This window comes from Lagopus muta, chromosome 2 (assembly GCF_023343835.1).
Source record: "Lagopus muta isolate bLagMut1 chromosome 2, bLagMut1 primary, whole genome shotgun sequence".
Classification (NCBI taxonomy): domain Eukaryota; kingdom Metazoa; phylum Chordata; class Aves; order Galliformes; family Phasianidae; genus Lagopus; species Lagopus muta.
In genome coordinates, this window is record NC_064434.1 from 52678203 (window position 1) to 52693018 (window position 14816).

A 14816-nucleotide genomic window follows, 5' to 3' on the forward strand; every position below is an offset into this window, starting at 1 on the left:
GGGATATAAAAAACTGACTCTGAATTTAGTAACTCATGGAAAACCCTTTCTGATTTTATTCAGCTTTTCTTTTCTTCTGATTTTCTTCTTTTCTCCCTTCCCTTCTTAAATTTAACTTTATCTGTAGCTTCCTTCTTTAACGAAGAACAAGGAGCATGATACAGGGAAGCTGACACCTTCCTGTTGAAAATACTCATTTCACTTCTTTTTTTTTTTTTCTAGTGTGTTTTTCTGGATTCATTGTAGTATAATATAAGAATCATAGAATGGTTTGCATTGAAAGGGACCTTTAAGATCATCTAGTTCCAGCTGCCCTGGTTATAGGCAGGGACACCTCCCTCTAGACCAGGTTGCTCAAAGCCCCGTCCAGCCCAGCCTTGAGTGCTTTCAGGGAGGGAGCATCCACAACCTCTCTGAACATCTTGTTCCAGTGTCTCACCATCCTTACATTAAAGGATTTCTTCCTATATCTAGTCTAAATCTACCCTCTTCCTGTTTAAAGCTATTTCCCTTCATCCTGGAACGACATGCCCTTCTAAGAAGTCCTTCCCTAGCTTTCCTGTAGGCCTCTGAAAGAGTAATAATGTTCCACTAATGCAAAAGTGTTCATGGAAAATGAGGTTATCTAGATTCAACACCTAAATGAGAAAATGATGTTAAAGAGGCAATTCCTGTATAGAAATGATACTTTGTATTTCTGCTTTACAGTTCATCTTTGATGGTCTGAGATGGAGAAAAGGCAAAGTATCATTGAGTATCAGAGTATCATTGTGATTATTATAGAAATGCTTGCCACCAGAAAGTTGTGAAAGTGTCACTGCACAGGCAGAAAAATAAATAATTTCATTGTTAGAATATTTTACAGGCAATTATTGAAAAAAGTTGAAGGCTAACTTTGTTCTCTCCGTGTGTAACTTCCTTCCAATTCCTCATAGATTTCCTAAATACTCAAAAGCTTTACCTCATTCTAATATCACTGTTTTTCAATTTCTCTTTTCCTCAGTTAAGTTTTTAAACATGAAAAACTTACTTTAAAATAATGCACTAATTCCTTCAGAAACACAATAAATAATCACTGTTGTTTTCCTTGTAAAGATATTCTGTTTTTCTTAGGTATTCTTTTAGAAGTACTGAAAATGTTCTTTTCCATTTCAGTATCAATCCTTCCCGTACAACAAAAACGGATTCAAAGTAGGGATGAAGCTGGAGGGTGTGGATCCTGAGCACCAGTCAATCTATTGTGTTCTCACTGTGGCTGAGGTAATCTCCTGGCAAGTGTTAGTTTGCTAAGAGCAACCGTGGTGCGCAGTCACAGAAGAAACTCCACTGGAAGAGCAGCTGCTGGAAGTAGAAAAATGTGAAGTTTCACAACTGATTTTTAGTGATTTTATGGCAGTTTATTAGTATTTCAGTTGGTACATTCACTAATAAATTTTTTTTGGGGGGGGGGGGGGGTCGGGGTTCATTGCAATTGTGCTACAATTTTTTTTTCAGGTTTAGTGACTCAGAAATTGACTGTACTGACAACTTCTGCGAGTTAGTATACAGTATAAATGTTTTTATCTTTTGCCGTCTTATGAAGAAATATTTTTCATGAGAGATTTCTTTGCTTTTAAAAACGTAAATGAGAACCTATTTCTCAATTACAATTTTTATGTCTATTAAATGTACATTAATTTTTACAGTTTTAGTAAGGTTCATTTTTTTGAAGAGGAGTTGTTCTATATAGTAAAATGTGGAAACAAAAATAGGTAGGTGCTCTGCATCACTGGTAAACAGCTGTAATTTCATTGTTTATATTTTAATAACTTAGGTTTTTTCATTCCCACTTCTGAATGGCCCATGGTCATATTCTGTTTCTGTGGATTTCTTCTACTTTCTTGTGGATACTGTATGTCAGTAGATGAGTATTGCTTGTGTACTGGATACTTATCAGTAAGTGACAGGTCATTTTTTATGGCAGAATGACCTGCCATAAATTCTGAGGTAACATAAATCCTGTGTAATTCTGAGGTGACAAAATGAAAGTATAAATTAAATATATAAAAGGGTGACTATGATGTTAAAAGAATTTCACTGATGACTGCAGGAAAAGTTACAGTATTCAGCACTCAGGAAGATGTGGGCAACTTTAGTCTGGATGAGAGGGATTGAATCTCCTATTTTTTCCTTCTTCAATTATTATCTTATTACATAATGGAATAATGAAGCTCTAGGGCATCTCTGAGTTGACTTTTCATCTTTAATGACAGTTCTGGAGACCATGTTTAAACATAGTCATTTTTGGAGTTCTAGTGGTATTCTTTCTCACACTGGTGAATCAGGATAGCTTCAAAGCATCATTACCTGCACTGCTCTGTGATTGTCAGATGCTTATCCATAGTCTTTTGTACGATTTCTGTTTTATTCTGATGTTGTGCTGGAGCAATTTTAATTTTTTAAACAGTAATAGCGGTATATAGCTCTTAGTTAGTGTTTTTTACCTGAAGAGGCAGCACTCAGATTGAGAATACCTTTACTTCTTTATCACGCTTTCTTTTTTATTAAGTTATCCGATTCTAGCTTGAGCAGAGATAAAAGACTGACTAAAAGCATGCTGTTAGTATGCATAGGGTGAGGATCTTAAATCCCAAGTACTATCTGCTCTTATGCTCTACATTCTTGCTTTTAGGTTTGTGGCTATAGAATACGACTCCACTTTGATGGATACTCAGACTGTTATGACTTCTGGGTGAATGCTGATTCTTCAGACATTCATCCTGTTGGATGGTGTGAAAAAACAGGTCACAAGCTTCATCCACCAAAAGGTATTTAGTTTGAGTTGAATACATTTTCTCAGATTGGATCTATCTTTGTAATGTAAAAAAAGTTTTTGGCAGAAATGTTTTTGTTCTTTTATTCAGAATATTTGAACATATCAAATTAAACTGTGTATTAAGTCTTGCTAAAATCTTGAGATTGAAATCTTGCCTTTTTAATTTGGTGGAAATTTATAGAAAGCAAGGAACAAAATGAACCAGAGAAGTAGTGCATAAGGCATTAGGAGAGAAAGTTAAGTAACAAATGTCGACCCCAAATGAATTATTTTTGCAAGTAAACAAGCAGCATCTTGGCAAGTGAGAATCTTTTAGTAGAAGGTCTCAGGACATTTTTATTATTACATACTGTGTACATACATTGTTATAGACTAATAAAGATTGTGCTTTTGCCTTAAAGAGTAAGCTTTAAATAGATACAAAAATAGGAATGAAGAGATTGAGAGTGAGAAATAAGTTTACAACCTGAAAATATAATCTACAGGTAGTTTAAGTAAATGGCACAAGTGCGTTGAAATATTTTGAATTTGCTTGTTTAATTATTTCATTTCAGGTTACGTAACTATTTTATTTGGTATTGGAGTGTATCTCTATAAAACAGCGCTGTCACAGAAGAACTAACAGACTCCTTTCTGGGGAGGGAAGAGAGTGTGTGTAGAGAAAGAAAGCAAGCCCTGAGTGCAGGAGAATGAAATAAATTAATGGGGTGTTCTGAAATAGAGTAGGATAATAGGCCCTAGAACATTTGCAAAATGATGAATATAGAGAAAAAGATGTGTATTATGAAGTATTAAAATCTGCGGATGCGAGCGCTCAGATGCAGAAAGTAAAATTAAACCACCAAAACGGTATGGGCTGAGGGCCTGCCAGTGAGGAGAAGGTGGCATTTCTTTAGTTGAGCTTTGTAGGAATATGAAGCGGCATGAGCTGCAGCTCTTCTGAGCTCTTCATAAGCTGCTCATTGACTTCAGGGCAAGACTGCTCCATGCTGCCACTTTCGTACTTGCCTTGTTCTGCATAACTGGCTGTATAGAAATAGTGATTTCTTGAACACAAATCATATTTTTTCTCAGGAAGTTGACCTCCAGAAGAGTAATATGTAGCAAATGAGTTCTAGAGTTATTGATGTTACTAATGCAAACGTTTTATTTTTGTGGTGAGAGTTTGTCGTCTTTTTTGTCTTAAATGCCTCATTTAGAAAGCATAATCTTCTATTAATCACAAATTATTGTTATTGGAGGAAAGCTTTCTTCCAAATCACTTTAATGAAATTTCTTCATTTTCTAGTCTTTGATACGATTGTGTTTTGTTTATTTTTTCACCACATTGAAACAGTGTAGCTCTTTTACTCAGGAAAGTCATGGAGCCTATCAGAGGAGCTGAGAAAGATGCCCTGGGGAGAAATGTGGAGGTACTTGTCAGGAATCTGGTTGTCATCCTGCACAGCTATGTAATCCTACTACCATCGAGAACATAATCTTAACTTTTGAATAACAAGATAATTCTCTGGTATTTTATCAGAGACCAGCAAAATATTCTGCCCTACATATGGCTTAGCTACTTTGCTTCATCTCAGCAGTAAACTGTACAATTATTTATGAGGTTTGATTGCTGAAATCTGCTCTCATCCTTGTGAGACTTCTTTGTTGTTGTAATGCAGTCTTAGCTTGCATGTGGAATGGAAAACAAATGGAAAAGAACAAGTGGTATTGTAGAGTCATACTTTGGAAGGAAATGGAAGAGAAGTGAGTGTTCATCAGTTACAGATTTTTTTTTAGTTTTGCAGCAGGACATCTGTGATGTCTTTGAAAATACGGGATTCTCAAAGGTTAAACAGCTATTATAGTCTGCGACATTTGAACAGCACTTGAAATAGTCAAGAGGTGACACATTTCACACATTTCAGTAGATAAGGAAATCACTTACCAGAATTGATGGTGTTTTACTGGATTATAACATATGAATTAAAATAAGTGTGCCTAAAACATATTCAACAGGTGAATAAAGGAAGAAAGCTCTATGTGCTTACAGCTCTTTATCATTGCTTTAAGTGATTAAATATTTAAACAATTCAACGTGACCAATTTGTGCAGTTTAATGTATTATGAATTATTTTACTTTTTCTGTAAGAAAATATTAGAAGATGCAAATTATCAACAGAATTTTAGATTTATTTCTAAGTGCATAGAATGAAAATATGGAAAATGCATGTAGGGGACAGTTTATCCTATGAGTCCATATGGGAATCGGTGGCATTGATGGTATAAACAGCTGTTTTGATATATCTTAGGGAGCTTGTTTTAGAGCCACTTGTGATTTTGCTGAATCAGTGGTAAAGTAAGGTAAAGTCAGTAGGAAGCGTGGAAGTTTCTTTTGTTAGACTGAGCTTTTGGGTCTTTGTTGGTTCTGAAATCAAAGCCACACTCTGAAAGTCACAAGAGAGCACTTGCTCTGGGCTTATCTGTTTTGAGTGTCAGTCAGTTCATTAAAACTGGGGGTAGCTGTGGGGCAGAGAAGAGAGAGGTGGTGAGATGTGCATTCTTGCAGAAAGAGGGGTGGCTTGTAGCTTGTGCTGCTTGGAGAGTTCTGTTGAAAGTGAGAGAGATTATAATATCAAACTTCCTTACTGTGATTTTTGATATCTTGTAGAATTTTTCTAGGCTTTCCCCTAAATGTTGTTCTTTACACTGAGGACCTTTGTGTCTGGTGATCAGATCGGAGATCAGGGTCAGAGGCCAGAGATCAGGAACAGAACAGTAGTTTTGTAAGAAGTGCTCCCTGCATTGCTTTGGAGGTGAAACTGAAACTGAGCTGAAGTCTCATGAGTTGGTGCCTAGCACATCGTTTATATGGTTTCTCTTCTAGATGAAGATTAGGAACAGTTTAAATGTCAGTCCTAGCAATCTACAGGAAACTAATAATGTTCAGCAGTATTTTGTTCAGATAGTGTAAAGAAATCCTGACATTTTTGTAAGGAGGATCATCCTGCCCTAAACAAACAACATGATTCCTCCTTGTAATACCACATATGGAAAAAATAAATAAATGGAAGAGCTTAATCAGCTTTCTTTTGAATTCTGTAAGCTACAGTGTGTCCAGCTTCAGTTTCTAATAATCCAACATAGTTATCCTTCAGAGATTCATTGAGTTCATATTAAGGTAAAATTAATAGTAGTTTTGAAATATTTTTTCTTATGTAGTCTATATGAAATAAGAATAAATTATTAGCAGTGGATAAGCTCTTCAGTTTTGAAATTCTATGAAGAATTTTACAACTGGATAGAAAAAATAATTTCAACAATTAAGATAAAATCAATTGCATTCACCTTGTGTCTCATGCCTGTGTTATTTTTGCCCTTCTTTTATGGTGCTTATTTAGGATATAAAGAAGAAGAATTCAGCTGGCCTTCGTATCTAAAGGCGTGTAAGGCTCAAGCTGCTCCTAAATCTCTATTTGAAAACCAGAATGCAGTAAGTGTTCATTTGTTACTGGTACTGGGAAAGTAGTTAGTGTGCTTACGTATGTGTTAGACTTACTACACATTTCAGTGATGGCAGGGTTCATCTCTGCAATTCTCATCTTGTAGTTTCTTTTATTAATCTGTTTAAACACCTGATACATTCAAGAATTGTATATTAAATGAATCCTAACAGTTTGTTGTTCCTACGTCTCACATCACAATGTTGTGGAACGAGCACTGTCTTTCAGAGAGAGTACACGAGACAGAGTTGAAACTGATATATTTAATTTTAGCATCGTGTTCAATACTTCTTTTTTTATTTTATAAATCATGAGTCTCTCTCTGCTTGAGCATCTCTCATGTCAACTAATTAGGCTGGTGCCACTGTTGGAGCATCTATTTGGGAAACTTAGAAATGATGTGAATATATTGATTTTGAACAGTGGGGAGATTTCTGGATTTACAGTATTTATCTTTAATTAAATGTCTTTCTCTATATAGACAGTGATTCCATCGGGATTTCGAGTAGGGATGAAGCTGGAAGCCGTAGACAAAAAGAACCCTACATTCGTTTGTGTTGCTACGGTAACAGACATGGTGGACAATCGTTTTCTAGTTCATTTTGACAACTGGGATGAGAGTTACGACTATTGGTATGTTGTTTTTGATATGTATCCTAGTGAGATGTATCAGAAACATGTTAGCTTTAAGCAGTACTTTCTAAAATATTTTCCAGACAGTACATACAGTTGCAATACCAACTTTTCCTAGATTTGTAATCGTGGCCACCACAGTGTCTCTCCATTGTAGGCAGGAAGACTCAAATTTCCCTTGTTGGGTTACACATGAAAAATGTTCAGAGATTGTAGTGACTGTTTGTATGTGCTGCTACATCTAAAGCTGTGGTCTGATTTCTCATTTCAATTACATATTGAGGTTAATATTTTATTGAAGAATGTGCAGCATCACAATGTGACTGGACTTAGAATTAGATTTACATATAGTTGTAAGTAGAAAGTAAGACCGTATCTTTTCATGAGGCCCTTGGTCCAATTCAGCCTGAACTTTAGCTGTTTTCTGTAATGTATCAGGATGGTAGCAAAAGCTGGTTTTATTCTTATGTATTATATGATTCTCTGAAAATGGGGACCCTAGTATCCTTCCCTGTATTGGAGATGACCCGTCTATGTTGTTGTACAGGGGAGGGGCTTTGTGAAAAGTCAGTGCAAGCAGCAAAGACATATAAGCATGAAGATCCCCAAAGAAATTCAGATTTTGGCTGTTACAGCACAGGTTTTTATTTACAATTGCATATTCTTGTAGTAGATTGTTTAGAGCAAAGTAGTGTATCTTACATTTTTTTTCAGAGTGAATTAGTACAGAACAGGTAGGTCATTGTAAGGCTGCATCATGCTTCTGCAGTGGTAATTGAATTCTATAGCTGAGCCTGTAAAAATAAATGAAGAAAGCTTTCTCTTCTGTATTTGGTGACTGCTTGGGCACTGCGTCATTAAGAATGATGTGAAGAACTTCAAAACTTTGCGAGTAACTTGAAATAATAATTGTATGGGCTATCTGACAGCTAAGCTGTGGGAGAATTAATTTCTGACAAATAACCTGTAGGAGAATTAATTTATTGAATCAGTAGTGAGCAGGCATTTCAGGAAAGAACTGAGTGACAAGATGATAGGCCATATTACTCAAAGATTAGTGATTAATTCCATGACAAAATAACACAAAGCCTACATTTCCTCTACAAAGTAGCTGGAGTCTGGAAAGGGGTAAAATATATTCTGAATTCCTGGTATGTACATGCTCATAAATAACAGTTATGCCATTAATTAATAATGAAAACAGCATTTAGGTAAGGCTTTTATGGCAGATGAAGACAATGTAATATAACCTGCAGTTTGTTCAGAGGTGGCATAGGTGCCTCTCTAAAGCATTGCACTATGTATAGCAGACATACACTGAATTTCAAGCATAGTGATGTTGTCATGTCAACAGGCCTACCTTTCTGCACTGTTGTAATTGAGAACAGAAGTGAATAGAGGAGGAAGGAGAGAAAATAGAAAAGAATAGTGAATGAAAACAGTGATGGAATGTCTGACCAAAAGAGAACATGAAAATGCACCCCATTTATCTTTTTAATTTTGGTACCAGACTTAGAGGGGCCTTAAAAAATCTTGAGTGCATAAACTTCTCATCTATCAGTGTCTTAACAAAAAATGAAAAGTTCTGTTGGGATTACCCAGAGTAAAGGCCTTGCAATTTCCCTACTCCTGTATGTAAGTTTAAATCTCAAAGTTACAATGGTTGCAGTAAGGAAAAATGGTTTATGTTGTATATGTAGTTGAGGATTTTCAAACAACTTTATTTTTTGGGTTATAGTCAAACAAGCTTCATCTTTCATTTAGATTAGGCCAGTTGAACTTTTTCACTAATTATAAAGTCTTTTCTCTTCTTGAATGAATGAGAAACAGTTGACTAATTTTACTGAACTTCATGAAGTAAGTATGAAACAACAAGTAAGTATGAAACATGGCCTAAGCATTTTAGGCTTCAAGCTTTCAACCTGAAGATGCTTTTCCTAACTTTTCTGGAGTGTTAGGAAATACATGAATAGGGTAGCAAAAAGCTTCCCTAGCTAGAACTAGTCATTGCTAATAGTCTTTAATGCATAGTGGTGATATTTTCAGTGTACTATAAATTCCATTAAATAGCCCTCTGGCAGTGTCTTTTAGAGGGAAGAAAAATAAACAAAATGGGCATTCATGATGGAGAATTTTGTTCTCTGTTCCACAAGCCTTCCAGTCCTTTCCATCTATCCTGTAGTTTTTGCTGAAACAAATGATACTTCTTTGAGAGCCAGAGATGTTCCATTGGAATGGAGTTTCCAATTGCTTTTAAGCTTGGAATAAATCTGGAATTGGTCTTTTGGTATCTCCATGAATTAACAGTAGATCCAGTCTGGCTTTCAATTCTCCAGTCTCTTGTATCTGCTCTGTTTACACGCAGATTTCCAGAGCCTGAGCTTCCTAATTATTTTTCTAGCAAAAACTGAAGCAGTCAGAGCTTTATCAATAGTTGTGCTAGATTGTTGCTGCTTGCCCTCAGGAGAGATTGTGTGGTGGTAGTGTTGAGTGCACTGCAGCCCAGCCTCACCAGCCTCTGGCTGCCTAATCCACTTGGTCTGAGTATCCCCTGCAGAAAAGGTGCTACATCAAATTTTGGGATCAGCTTGCCAAGAGTGTGGGAAAATATGCTTCATTCACTGTTCTGCTCCTGTCCACCGTGCATAGAAAAGTAATTTCTAATGCCCCTTGTGAAGGTAAATCAGTTTTGATTATCTGAATTTTTGCCTCCTCTGTGTGATACACAGGTAAGACTGGACACAGATATGGGCTGGATTTTTGTGTGATACAAAATAAGTGGCCAGTTCAACTCTCCACCAGCATCTGCTACTTTGCTAATAGCAAAGTCTTTAAAAATTATGGTCCAGTTGTTTCTTTTTTTGAGATAATAAATTTTGCTGCACCCTTTCTTTGAAAGGAATGCTCTTTTTGAAGTAATTATAATATGCCAAAAGGAGGATAAAACAATGTTAAAGAACTGAGGGTCACAGTACATGCTTTTAACTACCTGAATGGATAATAGACTAATGCATGAATCTAAAGCTGTAAAATGTTCTGCAGATAACCATGTGTCTGTCTTATCATCAGGTAATCAGTACAAAATATGGCAGTGTGACTTGCTGGGCCACCTCTGGATGCATATCTTATGAGTCACATTTTGGGAGGTCATAACCTAAAATAATACCTTCTTGTCAACGATGAAGTATTCTCACTTATTCACTAGATGGGGCTGCAGGATGATTTCTATGTTTTTCTTTCTTTCATTTTTTTCTTTTCCTTTTCCTTTTTCCTGACTTCTTTTTGTTTTTCTTTTTGCTTTTCTTTTTTTTTTTTTTTTTTTTTTTCACATAGTTAAATGCACTGACATGTCACAGTCAAGAAGTTGTATTAGCAGCATTCCTGAGGGGTTAATATTATTTCTGAATATAATGCATGTACGTATGAGTGTTTTGGGATAGCTAATGTTTTCATTGCAAGTTGTATCTAAATTTAATAATGTGAAATTCAAAATACCAGAAGGTTTGTTTCCCCAAAAGTGAAAAACAAAAATTGCCTCAAAACAGAAAATGAATGTAATATTTACAACTTATTTTAAAGAATAAAAGCTAATGAGTAAATCAAAATCTTCAAATCTTTAGGTGCAGACTCATTTTGGGAGCGTTTTTCTAAGTATTGAATATTCTTTTTTTCTAACAACCAGTGTTATCATCTGTCTGTCTTGATCTGAATTGTATGAACTATTTATATGAAATGGATCTGGGGGAAAAATTAACAAGACAGCTGATTTTAGCAATAGAAAAGAACTAATTCTGCTTCCATAGCCATGCCTGCCGTTCAGACGTCCTCTCCTGCTGTGAGCTAGCAGTCGTTTAGCTGCAGGCATGTTCCTTTCCTGTAGAGCGCTGCACTTGCCAGGGCTCACATTCCCAGCTGCCCTCAACTTTTTTTGTTGTGGGAAGCTGTGAACAGTGAAACTTCTTTCTGACCTTTTACATCCCGTAGCTCTTTTTTGCACTGACATCCTTTGCAGGATGTCATTAAGCTGTTCATAAGTTAGCAGAGCTGCTGGCTGTTCTGTCCCTCCATGTGGTTCAGCTGGCTCTCTGCTGCTTTTTGCTCCACTTTGGCTGCCTGGATTAGCTTCAGTTTCCAGTACAAACAATAGTTGTCCTTTCCTGTCTGAATGCTCTCTAAAGACTGAAAGAATGGATTGTGAGTGATATTAAATTGTGTGAACATTACAACTTTTTTCTGTGAATGGAGCCTGCCTGTTCGAAAACGGTAGTGTTCTGTTGCAATCCAGACATTCGTAAGTGTAGAGGTACAAAGTTCTGCAGTTCCTGCCCATAGTGGCAGACTTTTGGGCCTAGTGAGCATCTTTGCAATTCATGGATCATTGTGATTTATGAGGCGTGTGAGCTGGGTGTTCTGCGATCTGTTTGGGAATGAATGAGATAAAAAGCTGTGGGATGCTGCAAATTGATTGTGAAAAGTCAGCATAGCCTTTGGCATTCCAGCTGATGCATCTTGGTCTTCGGCTGATAGGCTGTAACTGTTCTTCCAAACTGGGTATATGTGTGCATGAAATAACACATTGAGACGTAATAGTTTTGACTTAACTTGTGTGTTATTATTACTGAGCTCCAGTTTTTATTGTTAAATGGACTGTTAGAAGCTGAAAGGCTGTGTAAAATCACTGTGTGAAGATGGACTGTTTGACCTGGTTTTGCTGGAACAGTGCTGTTGTTTTTTTCATGAGGCTGTTGTGATTACAGAAGCCTCTTACAGGCTTGTTTGAAATGACCAGGCTTTCTTGTAAAGCAAACCAAAATGTTGCAAATGTTTTATAATGCTGTTTTACAGTGCTGTTCTGTCAAGCATTCATTGCTACGCATTCCAAATTCACTCTCATTGCTGCAGTGTCAGAGCATCTTCCAGTAGTGCATCATCCATTGTGACATACTTTTTTCAAAGTGAGAAATGTGTGAAGTGGCATTTACTATTCAGAATTTTATACACATGTTCAAACTGTGTGCTTGCAAAAGCAAAACAGAAGTAATGCTTTCGGGAAATCTGTCCTGACAAGAGTTTTTACACATTTAGCCCATCACTGTAAGCAAATATTGATCATACTGTAGTGGCTCATGAGCATGGGTCTTGATCCCAAATTTAACTCAAGTGAATTTTGAAAGCAATTTCTGGACTTTACTAGAAAATATTTCACACTAGGAGTGTGTCCTTTCTGTGTGAAAGTCTGTGTAAAGACTTCTATGTAATACCCTTCTTTCGAGAAAGATAGAAGAGAGGAATGCTGCCCCCCATACTTCTAGCCTCTCTTCACAGTTACTGTAAAGAGAGAGGAAGAAGAAAGAGAGTGAGGCATTCACCTTTTCTCTAATTTCTTTGGGACAAAGCGTTTCTAGGAGTTGGAGTACTGAGTTTCATCAATACAAAATTATTATTAAAGTCATATTCATTCCTTTTGTTAATAGTGATTTTGGTTATTTAGAAAGTACTTGATGTGATACTATAAATACTTATGGATGTACAGTATAGCTTTATATATTGCATAGGACAAAAGGTTGGTGTTCTTGATGTGAGCTGAATTCTTGCCTATTGTCAGAGCCATTTCAGAATCTACTGAAAGCAGATTTTATCCACTAGAAAGGGATTTATTTGGCATTATCACCAAGAAATAAGAGTGCAACTCTTTTAAACATAAACCCACAAGATAACTGTAGTAGGTTGGCTAATATTTTTCAGCATTAGTATATTCCTTTTGGGTACCAGGCTAGAGAAGTGCTTATTGTGAAAAAATGGTTTTGAGACATTCATCTTGTATTTCAGTTGTTGAAATACATCAGTGCTGAATTTTAACCATTGTTGAGTGAAATTACTTTTTAGATTTAAAAAGTGTTTTGTGTATCCTAAATACACATGTTCCTTTTTTGTTGTATGCAGCAATGAGATAGTAACTCAGGGCTCATTCTGCAGTCTTTTCTATTCTATGTCTCCTGCAATCCCTAAAACATGCTTGTGTTCATGGTCTGCAGAACTAGCATTTTGACCCATAAATTAGGATGTTAGAGTTCCTGCTAATTTACCTTCAACTTTTATTCAGTTCTTTGCACTTTCTTAGATATCACAGATTATCTAGATGTGGCATTTTTATGATATAAATTAGCACTGCGAACAAAGGGAGATAATAGGTATGAACTTTCAGCATGCTAATGCTTTCCAAGTAGATAATGGATAGTGGTCCTGTTGCAACAGTGGGGGAGAACAGACCCACTGTTCAGGTATTTTGTGTTTGTAACTCCTGGTCTGGAAGGAAAAGGCAGGAATAGAAGTCAATCTCCAGCCTATGGTTTGAAACATTGACTTCACAGAAGAATTAAATAGAAACTGGATCACTATGACTGATTCAGTATTTTACGCAAAGACTGTTGTGTACAAAGTAGATGCCTTCATGCATGGATGCTCTCTGCATAGCTTCTTTCAGTAAATATTTGCAGAGTGTTTGGGAAGAAGCATCCCTTCAGCTAGGAGGGAGAGATGATGTTCCTACCTAGTCTGCTTAGGCTTGATTTCTTGATCCTGCTTTTGAGAAATGAGAAATGAAGGCTTTAACTATTTTAACTTTCATAGACAAGCATACAAGGTGGTCATCATGAACACTTGAATACTGTCTGCTTCATAAAAAGCCACCGCTGATTGTTCATCAAACTGAAAAAAAACAATCTCTGAGTATTGCTGCAAACATAGAGATGGTGAATGTTTCATAGCTTTTTATTTTTCATGGCTTTTTATTTTTCCTGTAGATCAGTAATATTAAGTAATAATATGTGCTATATATTACATAGGATATGCATTATATTGTAGATGCGCTATACACATTACATGTTGTATATAATGTATGTAACAAGTACACAAAAATAATATTTTAATAGATTATTAATAATGAATATTAAAATGATTTTTCTCTCATCTGCTGATTATATTTTTACAGTCCATTTGTTATTGTTGTTTTCCACTGCTTACAGAACTTAGTAGCCAACTTTGTAGCTTTCTTCTAAGCATTATTTGACCAAACAAATGAGTAAAATGAGAGTGATCTTTCTTTCAGAAGATGCCAGCACGTCAATTCCAGCTCACCCTGCCTGTTAGACTTCTGTGGTTCTTGTGGTACACCATAGGCAATAGCACTTCTGCAAAATTTGGTTCACATAATAGAAAATATAGGAAGTTGTTAGTCCCCTGAATGAGAGTTTGAGCAGCCTTCTTAGGGCAATTTTCAGTCATGGTTCACTGATGAGTCTTGCATTCTTTCAGGCGAGTTGGGGTCTAAAATCCTGGGGTTTTTTGGTTTTGTTTTTTTTTTTTTCTGACAATTTTGTGCAGACTTTTGCTTTTCTTGTATTCTGCTGGGCTATAATAACATGTTCATAGCTCCATTCAAACCCCATAGAAGCTAGTATTTTTGCTTGTTGTTGACAGTCTGTTGGAGTTGTGCATGATTTTCTAATCTGCCTCCAGGTGCTCTCAGATCTGTAATCAAGGTCTTTTAACTTTTGGTGTAAGGTTTGAGTCTTGATATTGAAAAACCTCCAGTCTGATGGGATAATGTATTCTTGCAACCAAGCAACGTGCTTCTTCCAAGAATCTCTACATCTGAATTTTTCAGATCCACCATTATAGCTTGTCAGTAAAGGTCTACTGACTTAGACCTGATTTATTGATCTCTTGGTTAAATTTTAATAAAGTCCTATGTTTGTATAGGTGGAAGCAAAGGCTGTGTTAAACGTATTCCTATCTTCAGGTTATATTTGCAGTTTTAAGTATAAGTTGAGTGTATCACAGGCCATTTAGAATTTGATAAATCTTTTTAGTATGTATTATTTTCT

At 36.2% G+C, this 14816-nt stretch overlaps 1 protein-coding gene across 12 annotated transcripts in view; it reads left to right on the forward strand.

Annotated features, from left to right (window-relative positions):
- L3MBTL3 (L3MBTL histone methyl-lysine binding protein 3) overlaps positions 1–14816 on the forward strand; it is a 75665-nt gene that overhangs the window by 33980 nt on the left and 26869 nt on the right. For all 12 annotated transcript variants that reach the window (XM_048938132.1, XM_048938137.1, XM_048938134.1 and 9 more), the window contains 4 exons: positions 1156–1260; positions 2672–2807; positions 6196–6287; positions 6779–6930. In XM_048938132.1, coding sequence (XP_048794089.1) covers positions 1156–1260; positions 2672–2807; positions 6196–6287; positions 6779–6930 — 485 coding nt within the window. The remainder of the gene's footprint in view (positions 1–1155; positions 1261–2671; positions 2808–6195; positions 6288–6778; positions 6931–14816) is intronic.